Below are 22,532 nucleotides of genomic sequence, written 5' to 3'. Positions count from 1 at the left end.
CTCTCGGCGAGTACAACCCCCACGCCCCGCACTGCCTTCGGATTCGGGATTCATGCGTGAGCACTGCGCAATAGTTTTTGGTTTTGTGAGCGTATCACGTAGCATGATACGTCATATACCAGGACTTTACCCTACCATTACCATTTCATCAAACGTAGGGAATGGATCGTGGGGGTTGAGTATGGAGAGCATCATCCGCACCCTCAATCACAGCAGTTTCCGCTCCGACACCCGCGCGTGGGGGTCTCTGCTTTTCCGACGCGGTTCTGCGATGGATGCTCCGATCTCGCACGCTGAATGCTTAGGTGGGTCTGGAGTGTCAGCAACTAACCGGGGTTCAAATGCGGGGCAGCCGGCCAACCCCTCACAAGGTGGTCAGATCAGGAACACGGGAGTGGGCTGCAGCGTGGGGGCTTGCCGCCGATTCATTCTCTACGCCTTCTTGGATTTTTCTGCTGTAGGGACGTCTCTACTTCGACTGGTTCCGCAACCTCAAATCAACACCAAGCAGCAGCGTGTGCAGGGTGTCGATGATGGGCGTCTTGACCCCCAGCTCCCTCGCCCTGCGCACGGGGTAGCCCAGGATGACGTCGACCTCCATGGGCTTCCCGTTGCGGCAGTCGGTCTGCATGCTGCTGCCGATGCCGGGCATGGCGAGGATGCGGTCCATCAGGCGGTCGACGAGGGCGTAGTCCAGGGCGACGCCGCACGCGCGGGCGACGTCGATCATCTCGCGCATCAAGTCGCGCGTCATCGGCGTCGCGCGCGCCGACGAGCCCAGCCACGTCTGCGTGTCCAGCATCGTCAGCGTCGTCAGCGTGTTCCACGCCGCGTTCCACACCACCTTCTCCCACCGCTGCGCCTGCATGTCCGACACCACCGAGAACTTGGTGCCCCCAGCCGACAGCAGTCCCGCGTACCGCGACAGCTTCGCTTGGTCATCCGAGCCGCCCGCCGGTGCTGTCCCGTCGGTGTAGAGGCCGAGCTGCGTGTCCTCGGACTTTGTGTGCTTGACGTGCCCCGGCGAGGGCTGGATCGCGCCGACCCATACCTGCGTATCGTCAGTGTCTGGCGGCGTGCTTAGGAGGCGAGGGGGGCGTGCCGCGCAGGTTATGATGGTGCAGTGCGGGAAGACGGTGCGGAACGGGACTTCGTTGCCAACCCCGTTTTGGGCGATGACGATGGACGTTTTGCTTTGGTCGACGACGGGGGCCAGTGCTTTCGCTGTCTCGTCTTGGTCGGTCGCTTTGTTCGCGCAGACGATGTAGTCGAACGTTCTCTGGAGGTCTGCCGGAGACTTGACCACTTTGAAAGTGTGAGCGGTTTGTTCGTTGTGTCAGGGCTTACTTGCCTTCGAACGGGTGGACGACGTGGTTGCCATGGTTTTCGCTTTCGATGGTCAAGCCCTTCTCTTTCACTGCGGCGTAGTTCGATCTTGCCACAACCGTCAGACGCACCTTGGGCGCTCGGCTCAGGATGAAAGCGTAGAAAGAACCAATGCTGCGTACAAAACATTAGTCTACATGGTGGAACGAACGGGGGGCCACTCACGCCCCAAGGCCGTAGAGAAGAACGTCAATGTGGTCGTCCATTGCCAATGCGAAGATCAATCGTCCCACGAAACTGCAGACGGCTGTGGACTATTTATGTATCTGGCCTTGACCCCACCCATGGCTCCGGGTTATGTTACGATAGTGGACCCTGCCGATCTCACTACCCCGCACTTCCCGAGGCAAATTGATATCACCAAATGACAGACTCATCGATATACTCCAGCGATACGACCAAGTTCGACCGACGGAGGAACGACAACGCTCTTATAACATCCATTAAGCTGAACTGACTTCACCCCCGGAATGAAAAGTCCTTTCCCCCTTCACAACGCCACAATCAACCACTCGGCCTCATCCCTCCTCAACCCGGGCTCGGCCACTTCGTTCAGTACCGCATGCACCGCCCTCTTCTCCCAAATCCCCACCCGCCCATTCCGCCACAGCGCCCGGAACACCTCATGCGTCGGCCGCGCCCCTCCCCGCGGGCCCACCAGCAACCGCACCACATCCAGCAACGCGCCCCCTTGCGCACCGCCGCCGCCATCGCCCCGACCGCTTTTCTCCTTCTCACCACCACCACCGCGCCTTCCGCTCGCCCACCCCCCCTCGCACGCCGCCAGCAACGCCTCCCCCGCAACCTCGCCCCCGCCCCCGCCGCCAAACTCCAACAGCGTCTCCACCAGCGGCAGCACCGCCGCCGTCGCCATCGCCACCATCAGCGTCCCGCAGACAATGACGAGCGGCGTCCCCCCCTTCTTGTTGCCGACGGTGGCGTCGGCGCCGTGCTCGAGCAGCAGCCGCACGATGGCCGTTATTGGGTGGTGGCGCTGTCGTCGCTGCGGTTGCAGTGCCATGTGCAACGGCCGCTCGCCGTCTGCGTTCGCGACGTCGACGGGGGCGCCGGCGGAGAGGAGCGTGGAGGCGGCGGAGATGTTGTTGGCGGCGGCGGCGAGGTGGAGCGGCTGTTCGCGGTGTGCGGTAGATGCAGTGATGGAAGCGGATCGGGAGAGAAGTGAGGCGATTGTAGAATCGGATGCGGATGCGGGAGCGGGCGATATGATGGACTGGTCGTAGGCGGCGGCGTAGTGTAGCGGGCGCCAGAGGTCTTTTGCCGGAGCCTCGATGTCTGCACCTGCGGAGGTGAGCAGCTCGATGAGCTGAACATTCCCATGCTTGCAGGCTTCATGCAAGGGGCACAAACCTTCTGCGTCGGGAGCGTTGGCGTACGCGCCGGCGGAGAGAAGGCTCGAGACAACGTCCCTGTTGTCGCTGCAGCGACATGCGAGGTGGAGCGGTGTTCGCTGCGCCTTGTCGATAATGTCTACGGGGCACCTGGCGGCTAACAGCGCTTTGACGCCGTCGGTCTGGCCAGATGCGGCGAATGCGTGGAGCGGAGTGGCTCCGGAGTCGTCCGTGGCAAGCATATTCGCCCCGAGGGCTATCAGCGTTTCCACCGTCTCGGATCCTCCTCTTGCAACGTGTAGTGAAATCATTCCTCCTTTAGTCTTGGAATTTGGGTCGGCACCGCAGGCGATAAGAACACGAATAGCATCCGTGTGGCCATTCTCAGCCGCGTAATGAAGCGGAGTCCGGTCAGCCCTGGCGGATGAGGACCCGTGTCGAAAGATGGATTTTACCGCAGCACCTTGCTCTTCCTTGGTTACGTTGGGTGAAAGGTTGAAGAGTTCGTGTCTCCCATTTACGTCTGCGCCTTTGCTGTAAAGACTCTCGATCATCGATGTGTCTCCCTGGGCTGCGGCGAGACACAGGTCCCTCACTAAAATGCGTGACTGCTTTCCTGCCCGGCTTGACCAGCTGCGGTTGCGTGCCGTCTTTTTCCAATCTGCGTTGGCCATTCTGTAGGAACGAGTCGAGCTGGTGGAGGCCGTCGAGTCCGTGGAAACGGTAGTCATGGTAAGGGCATCGCTGATCCTGCTGTCGAATAGGGCACTAGCAGTTGAGGTGACCGCTGATGACCATGTTCCCGATGACAACGTCTCTCCTACGATTTGACTTCCTCCACCAATGGAGTCACTCTCTTTCTATGTTCCCAGCGTCATCACTCTGAGAAAAGTCGCCCGATATGTCTCTGAGTCGATGAGCTCATCGTCAAAGGCGAATGAAGAGTTTTCCGCTGTTGGAGACGTGAGGCTGCTGTTTCTGGCTTTCATAGAATGACTCTTCCGTCGGTTAGTGTACAAAGATGCCTGGTCACAGGCTTCCCGTAATGCGCGTCGGCTAGCCGCACTGTCCAGAACCACCCGGCGTTGCGCGTTTGAGTTTCTGTAAATACGTGTATCAGCGCGACGAGAAAGCAAGTAAGTATCCAGGCCTACGCTTGGGGTGTGGACTGGCTATGGGCTTCCTTACAGGAGTATGACATTAACGAAGAGTCCCAACGCAGCGATCTGGCTGTCCAACGCACTTGAAAACTGCAGGAATTGGCCCTCCTCCCACAGGTACCTGAATGCACCGCCGAGCCAGCCTTTTCGCACATTGGTGACATAAAGTTGGATTTCAGTGACGACGACGCTGCATGCGCCAATTGCGCCCCGTAGGTCACGGTCTACTTCCGGAGTACTGGCGGCGCCGCCTTCGTTGCGCAGCCAGGTCTCAAGCTGCGATATAGTGGCTTTGATGGTGCCCAGCCGGGCTGCGATCAGCGATAGTTTCTGGTCCATCTTGCGGTACTTGCCCACAATGTCGTTGACGTCCGTCACTGTACGCGACACCAATGTCAAGCACGCTCCTGCCATGGAGAGCACCGTGGCGGGGTCCATGGTGGACGGAATCAAGTAGGAGAATTGGCCCGTTCGTCGTTAAGCGCTCTGGCGAGATGTCAAGCAGGGATTGGCCACTCTTCATGCGGCGTGGCGTCTGTGGACTGCGGTGGAACACAGCGGGTGGTTTCAAATACCCGGTCTGGGTTACAAGACTTTGTGCGGCTAAGGTCAATCAGAGAGGCTGTTGCTTGTAGACATAGTATGACGAGATGGTACTGTATTCACATGTATGAGTTGAGCTAACGATACCTCCCTGTCCTGGCAGCAGGGTCGTTCGGTTGATGTGTCCAGTGGTGGGGGACAAAAGACAAAAATGGGCGAGGGCTGGAGTCTTATTGCTACGCCGCACTCTGTCACCGTCATTATAAGGCTTGCAAGCGCTAACAACCCTTACCGAGTGGTCTTGTTCGGACCTATCCGTGTTAGGATATCATCCCCGCGATGGAAATGCCAATCAGGTTGAGCCACCTGCTCCTCCCAGGCATTAGCGACATTCAGAGATCTTTCGATCACGCTAGCATTTTCGCCAGACTCATAATGCTCCCCTACTCACGTTCGCAAACAGATGGGCTGCAAATCGACCTGGAGCGTTTCGGCTGTAGTTCCCGATTTGATGAGTTTCAGGGAGTAATGATTTGCGGAGCTGCGGAGCCGACGACGTTCTTGTCCCTACCTGCAACCGATAACCCACGTTTCTCGGCTTCAGAGACATGTTCAATCCCGATACGCGCCGTGCGGGTCCATTCAGAGTAAGGCGATTGGACAGATTCCCTGCATAGTATTTGAACGCCAGCCCAAGACGGAATGTTAAACAATACAATATACCCAGCCAGTCACGTTTAAGCGCCGGTGAGGGATTGTGTCTCGATTTCTATTGGGACAAAATCAAGACCTTCAGTGGCGCAGCAACGAGAAAGATGCGCAGCACCCGTTTCTGCATTTCATACCCAGGATGCGTTCTCACTGGTCTCCCTATCCTTGCATTCGACAACGTGACTGGTCTACGAGTATCCTATGTAAGCGCTGACCTGTATACAACTGGAGATTGCATTTAAACAGAAGGGACCATTTCTCGTTCTCTACTTCCAACAGCCCTTCTTTGACGCACAATGCCATCTTGGTCCGTTCCCACTAATGAGACCCTGTACGGCCAGGCCCGACAGCATGCAATCGATAACGCTGGGATTGTGAACCGAAAGGCGTTTGAGGTTTGCGCCGCCGTCCTTGATCTAGGCAAACAGCCGTTCTAACGCAACCAACTGTAGGTTAACATTGGACTCTTCACTGGCCTTGCCATCATTACAGTAGCCATTCGTTTTATCATTCGACTGCAATACATGAAGCGAGTCCTCTTGGACGACTACCTACTCCTATTTGGAGCAGTGTGCCTGGTTACGTCTACGGCAGGACTGTACTGGCACACTGAGCAATTGTACCTGCTGGAGGCACTCAACACCACTCCCACCAAGGTCATCGTCGCCACGGACGAGGTGATGCCACTCTTGGAAAGTAATATGAAGATCCAGACATTCGTCAGCACCAACTGGACTGCTATATTCGCAGTGAAGTTCTCCTTCCTCGTCTACTTCAAAGTTCTTGTCTGGCATATTTCTCCACGGCTGAAGTCTTACTTCTGGTTCGTCATCGCTTTCACGGCCGTATCCTGGGGCTTCTCGGTCTCGATGGGCTTCATCCTATGCCCATACTTTGGCATGGAAGGCGGTGAGAGCATTCTTTGGAGCGTCTACGAGAAAGTGCAGAAACTAACTCAATATGCCGCAGTGAAATGTATGCCAAACACGCCTCGTGTCCTGAACATTTCCCTCACCAGTATCGTCACCGCACTCGATGTTGCCACGGACATGTTAGGTAGGGGAGGACCTTTCTTTCGCAACAAGATCTGTTAATGACAGGCGCATCCATTGCAAATAGTGGTCACCTTCCCAATCGCCATCATCCACCGAGCGCCCATGAGCAGGCGGCAAAAGATAGGACTCGGTACCTTTCTGTCTCTCTCCCTGGTCATGGTCATTATTGCCATTGTGCGCATTGTGGGCAGCGTGCGCGGGAACGGCGCCCAATTGGATGTGTCATGGGAGTATCTATGGCAACACCTCGAAGCCTGTGTTGCGGTCATAATGGGCTCGATCACTGCCTTTCGTGGCGTTTTCAACCGCGAAGACGGTAAAAGCGGTGCATCACCGGGTTAGATGGTAGTCAGTGGGGATAGTTTGGTCGATCATGTCTCAGCCTGCCGGCATTTTTGCACTCGACCACGTTCAATCATGGCTTTATGTAATCAGGTAACACGAAGCCATCTGGCTACGTCCGGCTGGAAAGGTGGGCGAGTACGGTTGCACCAACTTCTCAGCCACTATGGTTTCGACACAGCTGATCTTTTTGCTCTACCTGACTAACGCCACGGATGAACTCCGTCCCAGTTCCGTGTCACAACCAGGGATGCCAGGCCGAGTAGCATGCCCCGGGCACGTCTGCTGGCCAAGACTAGTATCTACCCCCAAGTCATATGCAATGAATTACACTGCCGCCTGAGAGTCGTCGCCTGTCACTTTCGTGTAACGCCCTAGCTTTGACGGTTGTAAAATTCTTTTGGCTGCGCTATGCGCAAGTAAAGTATCCAACCATTGGATTTCACTCGGGCTAACTTGGCGTCACCTTATGACTTGGATGCCTTACAAAAAACAAAATAGACATCCTGGCACCTATTCTCTCCCGATCCGACGAGTACAGTATCAGCATCTATGCAAGTGCACCCCCATGCAGCTTCAGCCGTGAACATGCTGCGTCACCGCCAGCCCAGCCTTTGGGCCACTCCGCCGCCTGGTCATGCGGAACGGCACTTTTCCTTTGGGCCGCTGCACTCCCAGCCCAAAGTCCTTCCAGCCCATCTCTAGAGCACTGATATCCGCCATGATCTCAACGTCGAAGCCGTGCACCATCAGCGCCAATGACAGCAGCACCGCGCGCTTCGCAAAGAATCGTCCAGGACACATGCGCGCTCCACCCCCAAACGGGAACCACAAACCGCTTCGCACGCCATTTCCAACAAAGCGAGCCTCCTCCCTAGTACTATCTTCGACGCCGCTACTGCCATGCACCAGCGAGTCGGAGCGATACAACTGTCCGCGCTGGACCGCCGCGGTCGGTACCATCTTCATCGGCCCATATCTCTCTTCGTCACCAGACACGACCAGAAACCTGTCCGCCCAGAAGGTGTCGACGGAGTGGCGGCCGCCGAGACCCGTATTCCACGCGTCTCCGTCGAGGTGTGCCGGCGTCGTGGCCACCAGCACCATGGTTTTGGGCGGGATGCTCCACCGATTGCCGCCGATGCGAAGCTCCTCACGCTCGGCGAACAGTGTGATGTACGCGTGCACACGCAGCCGCAGCGTCTCAGCGTACACGGCTTGCAGAAGCGGACTCCTCATCAGAGCGTCCATGTCCAGACCGCACTCGGTGCTGCTATCGCGGCACTGCTCGACCTCGCGCCGCACGCGGGCCAATATATCGGGGTCGCGGAAGACGTCGAGAGCGGTCCAGGTACCAACGAGAATTGCATTCGTGTTGAATCTACTTGGTGCCGTATTAGCGACCCGAAGAAGAGGGGAGACGTCTTAGGCAATATTCTTACCCCCAGATGGAACCCAGATCCTCACTTGCCATTGCATCCCCGTCGTAGTCATCCACAGCCAACAGCGTCCTCTGCCGATCACGGAAGTATTTTGCACCCCAGAAGGGGTTCTCTCACCGGTCGGCATCGTCTCGAGCTTGTCTGATTCCTGGGTCGCGTAACAATGCCATGCCTTGATGCTTGCCAACAGCCTCTCTCTCACCGCGTACGCCTCGGGGATGACAAAGCGGGGCAGCCCCTTGACGAATGAGGGGATCCACTCGTTGTACTCCCAGAACAGACGCGAAAATTCTGGGCTCAGCCGCAACAGCGCCGGCCCGCACATGGCCGTGATGGTTGCCGGCGTCAACTCCAGCGCCATGAACTCGAAGAAGTCGGGCTTCTCCTCTACCCAGCCCCCTCCGCCGGCGGGACCACCGTCGGATAGGAGGGCCGAAGCCACGTCTGCATTGTTGGGGCGGCGGCAGAGCGATGAGTACGCGAATGGCAATTGGTCGCCGGAAAGGGTGAGCACTGAACAGTGCTGGCTGCCTGAGCGCCTAAGCGAGCTAAACCATAGACAAGGGATCTGTAAAAAGCAAAGGAACACTCTCCACCACTGCGCTTATTGAGTCTCGCTGCAGGCTTTCAGCGTGGGCCTCCGCGGCAGTATCTTTGGGCACACCAACATCGTACGTGAACGCGTCGTGCGCCTTACTTTACTACCGAATTTAGAAAGATTAGTGACATGGACATTACCAATTACCCACGTCAAGTTCACCAGAAAAGAAATCCGGTGGTGTGGAATCGGCTTTCTCGCTTAACAACGAGCCCTAACAGACGAGAGGGTCCAAGTACTCAAGCCGTGGGGGCGAATCACACCCGGATCCACAATATTGCGCGGCTTAGATCATAAGCATTCTGCAGAAAGCTTGGTGTGTGAGGACCATGCTGACCACCGTGTTCTGTCTTGGATCAAACATGCACTTCGAAAGATGCTTTCGAGTCTGTCGTGGAATCCTGGGCTAGCACCAGCTCATCCACGCGTCTCCCCCCTAAGATTCACCGCCTGTCTACAAATATGGACCCACCCATGCTCACTTTCGGCCCACTCTGTCAGCCTTCGACTTCCCATCTATATCCAAAACCCCACCTGCCCAATACTTTTTGATTAAGCCCTGAAGGGACTAACCAGTCACGGAGATTTGCAACCGCTTTAGATCTCGTGGATTTTGCCGTCCCACCCAAGGCTGCTACCTTTAAGACGACCATTAAGACGGATGAGATTTCATTGGGGCCTGATGATAGTCACTAGCCCCTTCCGGCAACTGCACCAGAATTTCTTTGGAACTCGTCTGGTCAGCCGCGCTGCTTAGGGCTGCTGCCTCCAAGACCTCCACAGAACATGGACGAAAAAAGAACGAACATTCGAGCTGTGCACTGGCCGAGGAGAGATGACCAGTACTGCGCTGATGAGAGAATCGAGTATAAGATACCAGGCAAGAACCTCTCTCAAGTCCACACACCAACATCCATCTCCCCGCTCCGCACAACCTCCACCACCTTCATCTCTCTACAAACCTCCACCTCTCCAGACGCCCACCCGACACAACCACCCCAATGCACGCCACCGCCCTCCTTACAGCCCTCCTCACTCTCGGCGTCTCCCTCGCCGCACCCCTCTCCGAGCCGGCCAGCTCCAACAACACCAACACCCTCGTCCGCCGCGACAACACCTGCCTCGCCCAAGACGGCGCCGCCAAGATCTGGAAGATCACGCTCGACGACGACGCCGCGCACAACAAGAAGTGCGGCACCGGCTGCCTCGACAACATCCGCGGCTACGCCCTGTGCAACGACGTCACCGGCTGGTCCTGCAAACGCGACGCCGCCACCGGCACCGCCACCTATCGCTTCGCAACGCCGGCCGGCTGCACGCTGTGGGATATGACGCAGGCGCTCAAGAAGTGCAGCGGTGGGCAGACGATCGATTGCAACAATGGGTACTTTGATGGCTTGTAGTGGGAGTTGGATGTTCCGTGTGCTTGTATGGAGATGGAATTGTCTTTTGTTGTGGAGGGCTCGCTCTATGATAGATACCATTGAATCCTCGATAACAACCGATATTATGCGAAGATGACAGTGTACCCCTTGCTCGAGATTGCATCCAGAAAAACATCATAGGCTCGCCGTTCGGACTCAGACCGGGCAAGCTAGAGTGATGCTGACACCAACAAGATCACTTTTACATCTTGACGTTTATACTCATCCCGATTTACCGATGGCGGCAGAATCGTTGGAAGAATTTCTGAGTAGCCCTCGAAGGGGCCGTCACTGAGAAGTTATTTACGGGGCATGATCGTATTTAAAATCCAGCTTTCGTCTATGTACAGCGTGCTGTCCGTCTCAAACACACAAATCTCAAAGGTTCTTGGTGAAAAAGTGGACGAGCTTCGGAGTGCTCTGGTTGGTATGGTCGTAAAGATCGATGTGAGTCAATCCCGGAATGGTGTAAAGCTCCTTGGGTTCCTCGGCTTGCTCGATGGCACGCTGGCTGAAGTAGAGCGTGTCCGCATCCTCACCAGCGATCATGAGCAGAGGGCGGGGCGAGATGAGCTGCATCCATTGGTAAGAGCGATAGGTCGCGATCTGATCCAGACTGCGCCAGAGATGCCAGTTGGGCGCCGTCGGCCAGTGGCCGCGCGGGGTCTGGTAGTAGTCGTGGCTCTCCTGGTAGAAGACGGGCAAATCAGGGGTGACGTCGGCCTCGGTCGGAGGAAAGATACGGGTGAGATTGGGCGGGGCACCGTGGGCCTCGTGCTCGCGCTGTCGGCCGGCTTCCAGAAGCTGCTCGTTGAGATTGGGGAGCATCGGTCCGTTGTAGCTGCCAATGCCCTCCGAGTAAAGCGTGCCGAGATCGATGCCGCTGACCGTCGCGACGGCCTTCATGCGCTTGTCTGTTTGCGCGGCAAATGGGACGTAGCCACCCGAAGCGCAGACGCCCAGCACACCGATACGCTCGGGATCGACAAGATCGCCCAGCGTAGACAGATAGGTGACGGCGTTGCGGACGTCGTTGGCGCGCTGATATGGGTCTTCGAGGTAGCGAGGCAAGCCGCCACTCTCACCCTGATAGGCGGCATCGAAGGCGAGAGTGATGATTCCACTGCGCTCGGCGATCTCCCGCGCATACTGGCCCGACGTTTGCTCCTTGACGCCGCCATGAGGGTGTCCGACGACAATCGCCGGGCGTGGCTGAGACGTGTTGTACATGGAAACATTTGCCGGAGGAACGTAGAGGTTGGCCGCCAAAGAGATGCCGTCGCTGTCGAAATGTACCCATTCGGGCTGCAGCCACCCTTTGGCTAGGCCATTGGCGACTCCGGAGAGGGCGGAAAGAAGGATGGTCTTGTGCGCTAGCCCAATCATTTTCTTTAGAATGAGTAGGAAGGAGTTGATTGATGAGTGGCTTGCAGCATGAGTCGTTCGCCCTATTTATCGCCTTCGTGGACGGAATCCTCGGCAGAAACCACGAGCTTCTCACGCTTTAAACCGGAAGTATAACCTAACCTGCTAGGTACAGAAACTTGCCTCGGCCGATGGCTATGATCAATGCCAATTCTCATCGAGACGCTAAGACTAACGGCAAGCACGGTGTAGAAATAGGGGCCTCCGGCGATTGGAGATAAGCACCGTCACTGGTTAACGCTTGGGGCAGCTTCCCGGCTTCCGCATCCTATCATAGTACACCGACTGTTGAAACCTTCATGGATTGACCCGCGAAGGGGCTTCACAGCTAGCAGAGACTGTCATACAATAGAGTGGGACTAAGCCTAATTAGGTCTTCTATTCTAGATAAATACCATGTGCGGCTCTTCGATCTTTAACACCGACATCTCCCTTCTACTTACTGCCTTATATACTAGTTCCCGAATATCTACCACTGTTACGGAACGCTGCTCTATACGTTCCAACCTATTGTAGGTTTGCCGACTTTTTCGACGATGTCATAGGTAATAGTTACTCAACCACGGGTTGTAAGAGCAGGACGCCTGACGTTTCCGAGTCCTATGTCCTATCTCCGGATTATCGCCGTTTTATTGTTTCCCCTGCGAGTAATGGGAACTGTTTCCGCCGTATGAGCCGAAGTTCCTCCTCGGCCGATTCACAGTGAACAGAGTTCGCACTAGGCGCAAGGCCAACCCGTAAGACCTGCGCTCGTCTGGAAATCGGAGCACGCTGCGCAGATGTTTCATTCATCATACAATAATGAACCGTTGGGATGGCACGACGTCAGAATGGCAAAAATCCCCTCGACGTTTAAGTAGTGGTTGGTCCCGCATATAATCAGGATTGCTAAAATCAAAACATTCTTCCAATCATGGCACGCACGCAGCTCCTGCTCCTGTGGGCTTTCTGCGTCCAGATCATCACTGCATTCCCCAACGTCCGGCATGAGCGCAGATCGGAAAACTTTGCCTCAGTCCGCATCAACAACAGTACCGTGTGGGGCATAATCCCGCCGCAAACACCAGACGTCCGGTCCTTCCTTTCAATCCCCTATGCCGCCCCGCCGGTGGGTTCTCTCCGCTGGGCGGCCCCTCGGCCCGCTCAACTCGCGGCCGACGTCGACGCCACATCGTTCGGTCTCTCCTGCCCCCAGATCTTCAACAACCGCAGCGCCACTTTGAGCACCATCGTCTACACCACCGTCGATCCGGAGTTCAGCCTGTCCGGCGCGGGATCCAGCCCGACGGGCGAGGATTGCCTCACCCTGAGCGTCTGGACGCCCGCCACCGCCGCAGCGCCACCCTCGTCGAACTCCTCCAACAGCAGCCTCCCGGTCGTCATCTGGTTCTTCGGCGGCGCCTTCCAGGTCGGCGGCGAAGACGTGCCGTACCAGAACCCGGCGCAGTGGGTGCAGCGCACGCGCTCGCACATCGTCGTGTCGTTCAACTACCGCCTCAACATCTTCGGCTTCCCCGTCGCCGCCGGCCTCGAGAGGCAGAACCTCGGCTTCCTGGACCAGCGCGCGGCGGTGGAGTGGGTGAGGGACCACATCGCCGCGTTCGGGGGCGACCCGGAGCGGATCATCATCTGGGGCCAGAGCGCGGGCAGCCTGAGCGTGGAGGCCTTCCAGTACGCGTATCCCGAGGACCCGATCGTCAAGGGGGCCGTGTTGGATTCGGGGAGCGCGTTCGGGCAAAAGCTGCATCTGGGCTCGTCCACGGGGAGCTTCAGCTTCGTGGCGGAGCATTTCGGATGCGGCGACTTGGGGCCGGAAGAGGAGGTGGAGTGCTTGCGGGGCGTGCCGGCACATTCGATCGAGGGCTTTTTGGACGAACATCTCACTGCGGGCGCATCGCCGATGCTGTCGTTCAACCCTGCCATCGATGATCAAGTCGTCTTTGAGAACTACACGCAGCGGACCGTTGATGGGGCTCTGGCTAAGTTTGTAAGTGTCCCCTCACCTCCCACGTGGGAGAAGACTGACGAAATATGCGACAGCCGGTGATCATTGGAACGACGTCGAACGAAGGGGCAGCATTCAATGCATTTGACCTTAGCGGTCCAAACCAGACGGCTGCTCAAGCCTTCGAGCTGAGCGTCGTTCTTTGTCCGTTGGTGCAGTCAACGAAGTCGGTTTCGCCTATCCTGCTTAGAGGCGTATTTACTCACATCGTTTAGTGACCGCGCCGCGGCTGGTCTCGACGTCTACCGCTTTTGGTATTCCGGCAACTTCACCAACATCTCTCCGCTGCCGTGGATGGGAGCCTTCCACTGCAGTAAGTCTCCCTCGTCCGATCTACACCTTTGAACCAAGGCTGACTGCGGCTTGCAATAGGTGAGCTGCCCCTCGTTTTCGGCACTCACTCCAACTATCGGGGAAACTCGACGCCGTTCGAGTACGCGGTGAGCGAAAGGATGCAGGATCTGTGGCTGGAATTCGCAAAAGATCCGTCGAGTTTCTCGCAGCACTGGCCGGTGTGGAACCCGGATACACAGCCAATGCAAGTGTTTGGAGAAGATGGGCTTCCGTCGCAGGTCCGAAACTTGACGAGTACGACTGCATCTCTGCAAGCACAGATGATAGATATGTGCCCAGTGTGAATCCAAAGTAGCCTAATCGGTAGAGTTATTTTAATCCATGGATTGTTGCTCGTGGATTAGTACGCTCAAGAAAGCCAACTGTTCGGTTGCTCTCATCCAGAGTCTCCCACTCTCCCGAAGCTTTTGTTGCCACAGTAAAGCACGCGGTTTGAGCCTCGGTAGCAAGCTGTCCGGGTTTTAAGACTCTGCCGACTCCGTCCATGCCTTCCAGAGGACGGCTCCCAAAGGCCTCAGCCCAAAAATCACGATAGGTTGGCCATCGCGTCTTCAGTTGAGTGTCGGCCCACGCGAGTGTCATCTGCCAGTGCTTCTGCATCGGTGGGCAGTACTCAATGAGCCCCTCCCACGCTAGAGCCAGATACAGGCGCTCGGAATAGCTGCCGGATCCCACCTCGTGTCCAGAAACTTGATCAAACGGAGTTTGCTTCGACGACCCACCGCTCAGAAATGCATCTGGACAAATGCATCAGGCGAAGGTGCTTGCAGAAGGAACAGAGAGTGTCCTGTGGTCCAATCTCAGATGGACTGCAGCTATGGAAACAAGTGTGCCAGAAGGTGTCAGTAGTCAGTCGGACAGTGGAGTCCGAGGATACCACTTCTTGGGGACAGTGCCTGGATTGTGAGCGGGCACTTCCCTCTGTCTTCCTGTAGAGGTAAGAGTGCGGTATGTCGAGTCGACCGATCTCAGGCTCCATGGTATGGCTGGTGGAGGGGATGTGAGGGAGGAAGCCTTGTCTGCGATCGATTACGATGACATGGCGAAGAAGCGCTGAGTGGCGCGGGCTGACACCCGCCTTGCTGACGCCAATTCTTGTGCATGGCCCCACACTCGTACGTTTCCTTTTCCACCTGGCGGTTAACATGGATAGACAATTCGTTGCCACCCTTGTCTCGGCGGCTTTATCATTCACAATCATTACGGGATCCTGCCAATCACAATGCAGGAAGAGGCATAAAGGTCTGTTGGATCTCGCGTATTGAGCCGTTTTTCCAGACTAAATGACCGGGCCGGGTGGCGTAAAAGCACCGTGCCGCATCCCTGCGTGCGGCGCGGTTGATTGCCTTGGGCGGTTCAATGTGGCACAGTTCCCGCTTTCTACCTCTCCAGCAGCCTCGCAATTACAAATTTAACCTTGCTATCCGCACATTGCTGTTCTCCGCGCCGCTTGTTACCCTCTTCAAATTCCACTACCATGCCCGACATGTACGAACACTTCTCTGCGCCGTTGCTTATTGCAATCGCAAGTGCGATTATTTACATCTTCTTCAAGGCCTACAATGCCCGCAAAGCTGTGTACAGACTGCGCAAGCAGGGACTGGTGTGTGCCTCAGCCTCTGTCGACCCATTCAATACCACAGCCTGACCTTCTACTCAGCCGATGCCCCCTTTCAGCTGGATCACCGGCCATATGCTCGCCTTGAAACCATTCATGGACCAGCTCCCAACCGATGCCATTACCAACTACACGGTCACGGAGCTCGCTTTTTCCCTTGGAACAGAAGCTTTCTATCTCGACTTTTGGCCGCTCAGCGAGCCGCTACTCATTCTCACCAGCCCGGCAATGGCCTCCCAGCTCACGCAACAATTCAATCCCCTCAAGCCGCCCGTAATCGAAAAGGCCTTTGCCGGCCTAACGGGAGGTCCCAATCTCTTCACAATGCCAGATGAGTCGTGGAAGCGGTGGAGAGCCATTTTCAGTCCTGGCTTTAGTCCGACATACATGCTGCAGCAGACGCCAAAGATCGTAGACGAGTGCCGCGTGTTTTGCGAGAAGATGCGAGCACGCGCGAGTGAGAATCAGATGTTTCATTTGGAAGAAGACACGCTCCGCTTGACACTGGACGTGATTGGTGTTGTCACATTGTGAGATTGGCAATAAGTAATGTGGAAATAGCCGCTGACCAGCAACCAGGGATACATGTTTTCAGTACCAGGAATTCACCTCGTGGGTCCCGGAGAGTCTTCGTGCACTTATCGAGTGGACTTCATTCGGCACTGAGCTGAATCCTTTCAACCGCTGGAATCCCATGCGCCCCTACAGTCTTTGGTATCACGGCCGCAAGATCAACCGGTTCCTCGAAGCAGAGTTGGACAAACGCTTCCTCGAGCGACGGTACGCGAACGATTCGAAACGCGACACCGAGAGTGTCAAATCAATTGTTGCTCTCGCGCTGGACTCATACATCGCCGAGGAGAGCGCACAGGGCGTATCTTCTGATGTGGCTATACTGGACAAAAGCTTCAAACACTACGCGTGCGCACAGATCCGGCTCTTCCTCTTCGCCGGCCACGACACCACATCCAGCACCATGGTGTACACTCTTCATCTGCTGGCCACAAATCCAGACTGTCTGAGCCGCATTCGCACCGAGCACGACGAAGTGTTCGGCGCAGGCACCAGCCCCGACCGTGTTGGCGACCTCCTCTCCGCCAACCCCCATCTCCTCAACCAGCTTCCCTACACCACCGCCTGCATCAAGGAAGCACTCCGCCTCTTCCCTCCCGCCTCGGCAATGCGGGTCGGCGGGCGCTCGACGGTGCTCACGGGCAGCGACGGCACGCGCTACCCGACGGTCGGCTGCAATGTATGGGGGCTGCACCTGGCCATCCAGCGTAATCCGGCCGCGTTCCCGCAGCCCAACGCCTTCGTCCCGGAGCGATGGCTGCCGACGACCAAGCCGGACGACCCGCTGCACCCGCCCAAAGGCGCGTGGCGGCCGTTTGAGTTTGGGCCCCGCAACTGCATCGGCCAGACGCTGGCCATGGCCGAGATCAAGGTTCTGCTGGCCATGGCCGTCCGCCAGTTCGACTTCCGGCCCGCATACGATGAGTGGGACGGCCTGCATCCCGGGGGCCGGTCGGTCAAGACGGCGCTGGGAGACCGCGCATACCAGGTCGAGGGCGGTGGTGGTGGTGCGCATGCGGCGGACAGGTATCCATGTCGGGTGAGGATGAGGATGTAGTCGAGACAGTTCAGACTTGACCAAAGATAGATGTATGGAAAGCGGGGAGGCGCGGGACCGCCCGGCGGCGTTGCGGGGCGGGGCGACCCGCTTTAAGCTTCACCGGTACACTTCATCACCGTCTGCCGTTGTTGGGTAACGTCGCCGCTTCCTCTCCACCGACTCCCATACTCCTCGCCGCAGCCTGCATCCTGCAGCCTCGCACCAACGCCGTCCTCCTGTCCCGCATCATCACCAACCCCTGGGCCGTCAAGGCGCCGTACCGGCTCTTCCCGCAAGCCAGTGCGCCCGTTGCTGTACCGGTACCTGGTGCCCCCTGCACCCCTACCTGTCCAACGCGTGCCGTGCTCCTCTTGCGGGCCAGCTTGTCCGCCTGTGCGACGGCCCTCGAAATGGCTTTCGAACCGAGCCCGCATCTGCTCGTCCGCGGCGCCACGCTCGAGCAGCTCGTCGAACAGCCCGTCCTGGTCGGCTGGAACAACGAGGCCAATGGCCAGCAGCAACACATCGGATGTCTCTCGACGGCCTCGCGGCGCGACCGGGCGAGCCTCACGCTGCGCATTGGCCGCGCCGGGTTCGGCAGCCACCAGCGTCTCCTCATCAGCTTCCACCTCCCCGTCTGCACGCGAGCTACCCAGCGAAAGACCGAGAAGAACATGTACCTGGTCGTCCCCGCCGAGCGTCTGCACATCGATCTCGATGTCGTGAACCCGCTCAACCTGCCGGAAACAACACGCGGTCAGCTGCGGAACAACAACTCCGAGGGCATTGGGAAGGGCATCCTCCGCGCCCGCTTTTCTCTCGCCACGGCTGCCTACGTGGTGATGCCGAAGCTGCGGAGGCCGCTGGCGAGGCCCTTGACAGGCGCCCCGGCCCGGCTGATGTCGTCGCTGAGGGCTCTGTCTGAGGTGAAGGAGTTCGACGTGTACCTGAATTGCGGAGATGTCGAGCACCGCTTGCAGAAGATCCACACCATCCTCCGCCAACACCTCATCGATACACCCGAAGTGGACATTCAGGCCACCTTTGGAGGAGGATATGGCGGAGGCAAGAACCTCTGGGAAAGCTACCCTTGCATTGAGGCGGGAGAGCTTGCCTGGAACCCGCTCGTCGACGACCCTCCGCCGTATGATGCCGTTCTCTGCGACGACGTCTCGGCAGAACCTCCCGCCACGAAAAAGCCTCTTCCTCAGCCTCCAACCAAGAAGTCAGGTCGGCGAGTCTCCTCATGGACTCCGGATCGGCCCATGCCGGCGGAAGTGCCGTCTATATTTGAAAAGACGTCCGAGCCCAGCAAGATCAAACAGCTCCTCATGTCCTGGGCCCCAGATCCGCAAATGGACCTCAACGATTGCATGCCAAAACGGTCTTCAGCAGCCATGCAGGCGCACAAGCGGCGAGTTCGGTCCGACGGAGCCATCCTGGCCAAGGGCGACGGCAGAGTCCCGCAACGCCAAGCAGCCTACGAAAGCATCACCGAAGCCGCCACCTCGTACATCAGCTCGCCCGAAGTCCCCCAGCCCTTATACACCCGTCCCCCGGACAAGTTCGGCGACAAGTTCGGCGACGAAAAGAGCATCATCTCGGCCTACTCCACCGCCCCAACCACCCAGCACCGACTGCCCACCCCCATCTCCCCACCACCGCACGTCTTCCACCACCGGCTTCCCACGCCCATCTCTCCACCCCCGCACTCCCTCCGCGCCGAGCGCGGCACAGACGTTGACCCGCACTCCAACCCCGCCAGCCCCGTCAACCCCGACCACTCGGCCTCCCTCCTCCGCGCCGCCATCCTCGCCCTCCTCCACTCCCGCGACCCTTCCTTCAACCCCTCCTCCACCCCCTCGTCCTCTTCGCCGCCGCCCGACGCCGCCCTCCTGCACACCCCGCACCTCTTCCTCGAGCTGCAGGAATGGCTCGCGGCGGCCGCCCAGCTCGACCCGCTCGCGCACGAGACGCAGCGGCCGCAGCTCTTCGCCCTCGGCGCCGCCGCGCGCGAGGGGCGCACGTCGGATTTCGACGCCGGCCTGCGCGCGTGCCAGCGCGACGCGCTGCAGTCGGCCTGGGCCCAGTGGCCGCCCGCCGAGAACCTGCTGCCCGAGTGCTTCGACGTGCTGGACTGGCTGAACGGCGTCGTGTGCCGCAACGCCGGCACCGTCATGCTGCCGATGCTGGTGGGGCTGAGGGGCGCGGCGCAGGATGTGGGCATGATGGGTGTGGGGAATGATGAGGCTGAGAAGGCGTGGAGGGAGGCCGTGGCTGAGGTCAGGGCTGCGGCGTTTTGGGCGTTTGGGTAGGTGTTGGTTTGTAGGAACGATTAATGTAATAATGATTAATTGCTTGCAAACTGTGGTTGCCCCCCGCCTCGCGTGTACATACCACCATCCATCGTCATCTGCCGTGTCGTCGAAACACCGAGGACCTTCGAGGCAAACCGCCATCGCCTCCTTTAGATATTGTTGGAGTGTGCGGAGAACCGACGCAACGATAGAGCCTGCACTCCACTATGTCTTCCTCTGACCGTTCAGGCGGGTTGTATCGTCCGGCGTAGTCTCACCGAATGTCATCCACCTGCTGACCAACGCATCACGCTTCCGGTTGGTTGCTTACGCCAAGCACCTCGGAGGGTATGTATTTGGTTCCATTGTGGCCCCACCTTCCGAATCGGATCCTCAGCTTCAGCGCTTCGCCCTTCTGAGTTCGAAGGATTCGAGCATTCAAGCCCTAAGAAAACACGCGTATCCCAATGACACCGCAAAGGACCCCCAATGTTAAACGAGAAAAACAGCCATATTCATCCGTCCCAGCACCTCATGGGACCAAGGCAGGTCACAGGGTTGACTCATTCGAGACATTGCCCGCCAAGTCACCCTTTTATGTCTGCTGAAAAGGGAAAGAGAAGACCCAACCGCACTTTGGACTAAGTCACAGCATCGCATGCCAATTCAGGTGCTCTGAGGATTGACAGTCTCAATCTCAGGTGAGGAAGTGGTCAAAGCCTCAAGTTACGCGTCAATTGCCGTGTTTAAAGCTCATCGCCATGGTGAAGACGCGAGCTGGATCGATTTACGCAGTCCAGTGAGACGTCTGACTCAGCCGAGCTTTCCTGTTGAGCTTTCGCTTACCCACCCTCAGATCCTCGACAAATGCCACCTTACAAACAATGTAGCAATCATAGATTCCAAGCGAAGTGAAGATGGTGAAAGGTAAAGCTCACAGACACGGGTCCCTGCTTTGGAATGCATTTTCTTTAATGCCATCTGCTGCGTTGGCTCTCCTGCTTAAGATGTGGTGGCTGTGTCGGCGTCAGCTACGGCTGATGGATGGCTCATAGTACATGACATGCCGGACTACGGTGGAGATGCAACATGCAACAGTTAAAGCTGTTGTGGTATGTACTATTTATTGGCTCCCCAGAGCAGAAGGATTGTACGCGTAACGCCCCATCTTAGAATCAATCCTTTTGTGCTCCGGATTTTATAAGAGAACAGCTAATGAAGTATTACGAATCTCATGAATAATATGACTTGCGTTGGAGCGGATCTCACAAAACACACCCACCCTGCTATGGGGGGCCGTCGAGTTGATCCATAGCTGAAACCCTCATCATGATGAACAATTTCTTTGGAAGATATCTCCCCACCGTGTTGGCTACGCGTAATATTTGCAACATGCAGGATGCGAACTGCTATGATTCATCGTGAAAAGATGGTGCCAGTGGAGCTTTTCCATTGCGCCCACTTGGCTTCGCTATATACTTAAAAGAACGCTCTGGAGTGGACGCTACCTTACAGCACTACACATCTGCCCGACTCTTTCCAACGCTCAGCAGCTCTCTCAAGACCATGACTGACGCAAGGTTTCCCTTGGACCTGTTTTGCCGGTCCATGGTTCGTTTCCTCGAGGCCATTGAGTACGACGACAATAATTACTCGACGCGTGATGAGCGTGCGAAAGTTCTCCGCGATGTCTACTTGAAGACAATGGGGTTCTTCTACCAGCCAGTGCCGCGAGCAACGCTGAAGCACGTCGACCCGGCCAGGATCCTCGCCGCGGCGCGCACCTGTTCGATCTATTCTGTCTACTGCATGCCACTCACGGGGCGGGAGGTCCAGGTCGGCACCGCCATATACTTTGCCATCCTCGCTCTGCTTGATGACGAGACGGACGCCGACCCGAGCGCGCAGATGACGTCTTTCTGGGACGACCTGCTCCGAGCAGGAGGCCAGCAGCAGCAATTCCAACACATCTACTGGATCCTGCTGGGTGAGATGCTGCCCGACTTCCTCAGCCGCTTCGGGAGCTTCTGCGCCTTCAACATCATGCGCTCCACCTTCGACTACTTCCAAGGCTGCTGGATGGAGCAGCCTCGCTTCACGGGGCCCCGCGGCGCCGACGCCTACCCGCTCTTCCTCCGCCATCTCAACGGCCTGGGCGGCTCTTGCATCGGCGCCCTGTTTCCCGCCGCCGCCTTCGACGAGAGCCGGCTGTTCAACGACATTTCCGTCGTCATGGCCCAGATGAACGGACCGGTCCCGCTGATCAACGACCTCATCTCCTTCTACAAGGAGTGGGACCGCGACGAGCCGAACCTCGTGTCCAACTGGTGTGCCGTCGACGGCATCGCCATGGAGGCTGCCCTCGAGCGTCTGACCGACCAGACCATCCACTCGTGCGTCCAGCTGCTGCGCGTCCTCGCCGAGCGGGGCGATGCACAGGTCTTGGATACGGTTCGAGCGTTCTTGCACGGCTACGTCACCTTCCACGTCTGCGACCCGAGGTACCGTCTCGACGACGCATGCGAGGCGGCGGCCGAGAGCGACGGCCTTGTTGACGGGCCCAAGTTCCGTCACTACTACGAGATGATCACGGGCGTGGGATGCATTGATCTGGATTGGACCATGCCGCCGGAAACCCTGCAACTCGATGTCGACACCCTTCATTCGGAAGGGGAGTTCTGCAACGATGATCTCTGCACTGGAGAGATTATGGTTCGCTGATGGGGTGAGGTCCATAAATGCTGATTTCTTTTAAACCAAGTAATATTTTCAGTTCGCTTATTCGTTGAAGTTATCTATAGACTAAATTACTCTATCTCATCTTTCAAATCGTGTCTCCTTTGTCCCAGCACTTCTGTTTCCCTACGTACGACGGGTGTGGGGGATGATGGTTGAGGCGGATTCACTAAGTGTCGCTTAGGAATCAATGCCCTGCTGAGCCATCTAGTATAGGGAGCAAAGCATGAGTTACTTCATCGCTGACTCAGAGAGTACCTTCTCCATCGGTATATATCTTCCGCCTCGCAACTTAGAGTCTCGGGGAAGGGGCTAAAACAAGATTGCAGCAGTCAACATGTCGGTGTTAATGGCAAGTCAAGAGCACCGCTCTTATTCGCAGCAGCAGAACATTTTAAAATTCTGGCTACTTCCAGAACTCTTGAGACTGGTCCGGAGCCATCTCTCACAGTCCGACTTTGCCGTGCTCTGCCTA

The 22,532-nt window shown here is 57.3% G+C and overlaps 9 protein-coding genes across 9 annotated transcripts; 5 read left to right on the top strand and 4 right to left on the bottom strand.

Annotated features, from left to right (window-relative positions):
• Positions 1-469: 469 nt before the first annotated feature.
• Positions 470-1,592, bottom strand: SLS55_000009 (uncharacterized protein; the record flags this gene model as incomplete). The annotated part of the gene is made up of 3 exons (XM_066771526.1): positions 470-1,277; positions 1,348-1,500; positions 1,552-1,592. 3 exons carry the CDS (start codon positions 1,590-1,592, stop codon positions 470-472), a joined length of 1,002 nt encoding a protein of 333 aa, XP_066636805.1.
• Positions 1,593-3,919: 2,327 nt separating this feature from the next.
• SLS55_000008 (uncharacterized protein) lies at positions 3,920-4,418 on the bottom strand (the record flags this gene model as incomplete). Its single annotated transcript, XM_066771525.1, has 2 exons — positions 3,920-4,272; positions 4,412-4,418. 2 exons carry the CDS (start codon positions 4,416-4,418, stop codon positions 3,920-3,922), a joined length of 360 nt encoding a protein of 119 aa, XP_066636804.1.
• Positions 4,419-5,445: 1,027 nt separating this feature from the next.
• SLS55_000007 (uncharacterized protein) lies at positions 5,446-6,243 on the top strand (the record flags this gene model as incomplete). The annotated part of the gene is made up of 2 exons (XM_066771524.1): positions 5,446-5,544; positions 5,602-6,243. The coding sequence occupies 2 exons, from the start codon at positions 5,446-5,448 to the stop codon at positions 6,241-6,243; spliced, it is 741 nt and encodes a 246-aa protein (XP_066636803.1).
• An 879-nt stretch (positions 6,244-7,122) lies between these two features.
• Positions 7,123-8,313, bottom strand: CDR1_1 (Multidrug resistance protein; the record flags this gene model as incomplete). The annotated part of the gene is made up of 2 exons (XM_066771523.1): positions 7,123-7,927; positions 8,198-8,313. The coding sequence occupies 2 exons, from the start codon at positions 8,311-8,313 to the stop codon at positions 7,123-7,125; spliced, it is 921 nt and encodes a 306-aa protein (XP_066636802.1).
• Positions 8,314-9,421: 1,108 nt separating this feature from the next.
• Positions 9,422-9,989, top strand: SLS55_000005 (uncharacterized protein; the record flags this gene model as incomplete). Its single annotated transcript, XM_066771522.1, has 2 exons — positions 9,422-9,428; positions 9,613-9,989. The coding sequence occupies 2 exons, from the start codon at positions 9,422-9,424 to the stop codon at positions 9,987-9,989; spliced, it is 384 nt and encodes a 127-aa protein (XP_066636801.1).
• A 399-nt stretch (positions 9,990-10,388) lies between these two features.
• On the bottom strand, positions 10,389-11,396 carry SLS55_000004 (uncharacterized protein; the record flags this gene model as incomplete). Its single annotated transcript, XM_066771521.1, has 1 exon — positions 10,389-11,396. One exon carries the CDS (start codon positions 11,394-11,396, stop codon positions 10,389-10,391), a length of 1,008 nt encoding a protein of 335 aa, XP_066636800.1.
• Positions 11,397-12,348: 952 nt separating this feature from the next.
• SLS55_000003 (uncharacterized protein) lies at positions 12,349-14,078 on the top strand (the record flags this gene model as incomplete). Its single annotated transcript, XM_066771520.1, has 4 exons — positions 12,349-13,422; positions 13,476-13,606; positions 13,656-13,753; positions 13,813-14,078. 4 exons carry the CDS (start codon positions 12,349-12,351, stop codon positions 14,076-14,078), a joined length of 1,569 nt encoding a protein of 522 aa, XP_066636799.1.
• A 1,202-nt stretch (positions 14,079-15,280) lies between these two features.
• SLS55_000002 (uncharacterized protein) lies at positions 15,281-19,339 on the top strand (the record flags this gene model as incomplete). The annotated part of the gene is made up of 4 exons (XM_066771519.1): positions 15,281-15,397; positions 15,455-15,942; positions 15,992-16,992; positions 17,226-19,339. The coding sequence occupies 4 exons, from the start codon at positions 15,281-15,283 to the stop codon at positions 19,337-19,339; spliced, it is 3,720 nt and encodes a 1,239-aa protein (XP_066636798.1).
• A 1,411-nt stretch (positions 19,340-20,750) lies between these two features.
• SLS55_000001 (uncharacterized protein) lies at positions 20,751-22,042 on the top strand (the record flags this gene model as incomplete). The annotated part of the gene is made up of 2 exons (XM_066771518.1): positions 20,751-20,759; positions 20,837-22,042. The coding sequence occupies 2 exons, from the start codon at positions 20,751-20,753 to the stop codon at positions 22,040-22,042; spliced, it is 1,215 nt and encodes a 404-aa protein (XP_066636797.1).
• Positions 22,043-22,532: the final 490 nt, after the last annotated feature.

This window comes from Diplodia seriata, assembly GCF_021436955.1.
Source record: "Diplodia seriata strain FDS-637 chromosome Unknown scaffold_1, whole genome shotgun sequence".
Taxonomy (NCBI): Eukaryota; Fungi; Ascomycota; class Dothideomycetes; order Botryosphaeriales; family Botryosphaeriaceae; genus Diplodia; species Diplodia seriata.
Note: the sequence above shows the minus strand (reverse complement) of the source record. Positions and strands in the feature narration are given on the sequence as shown.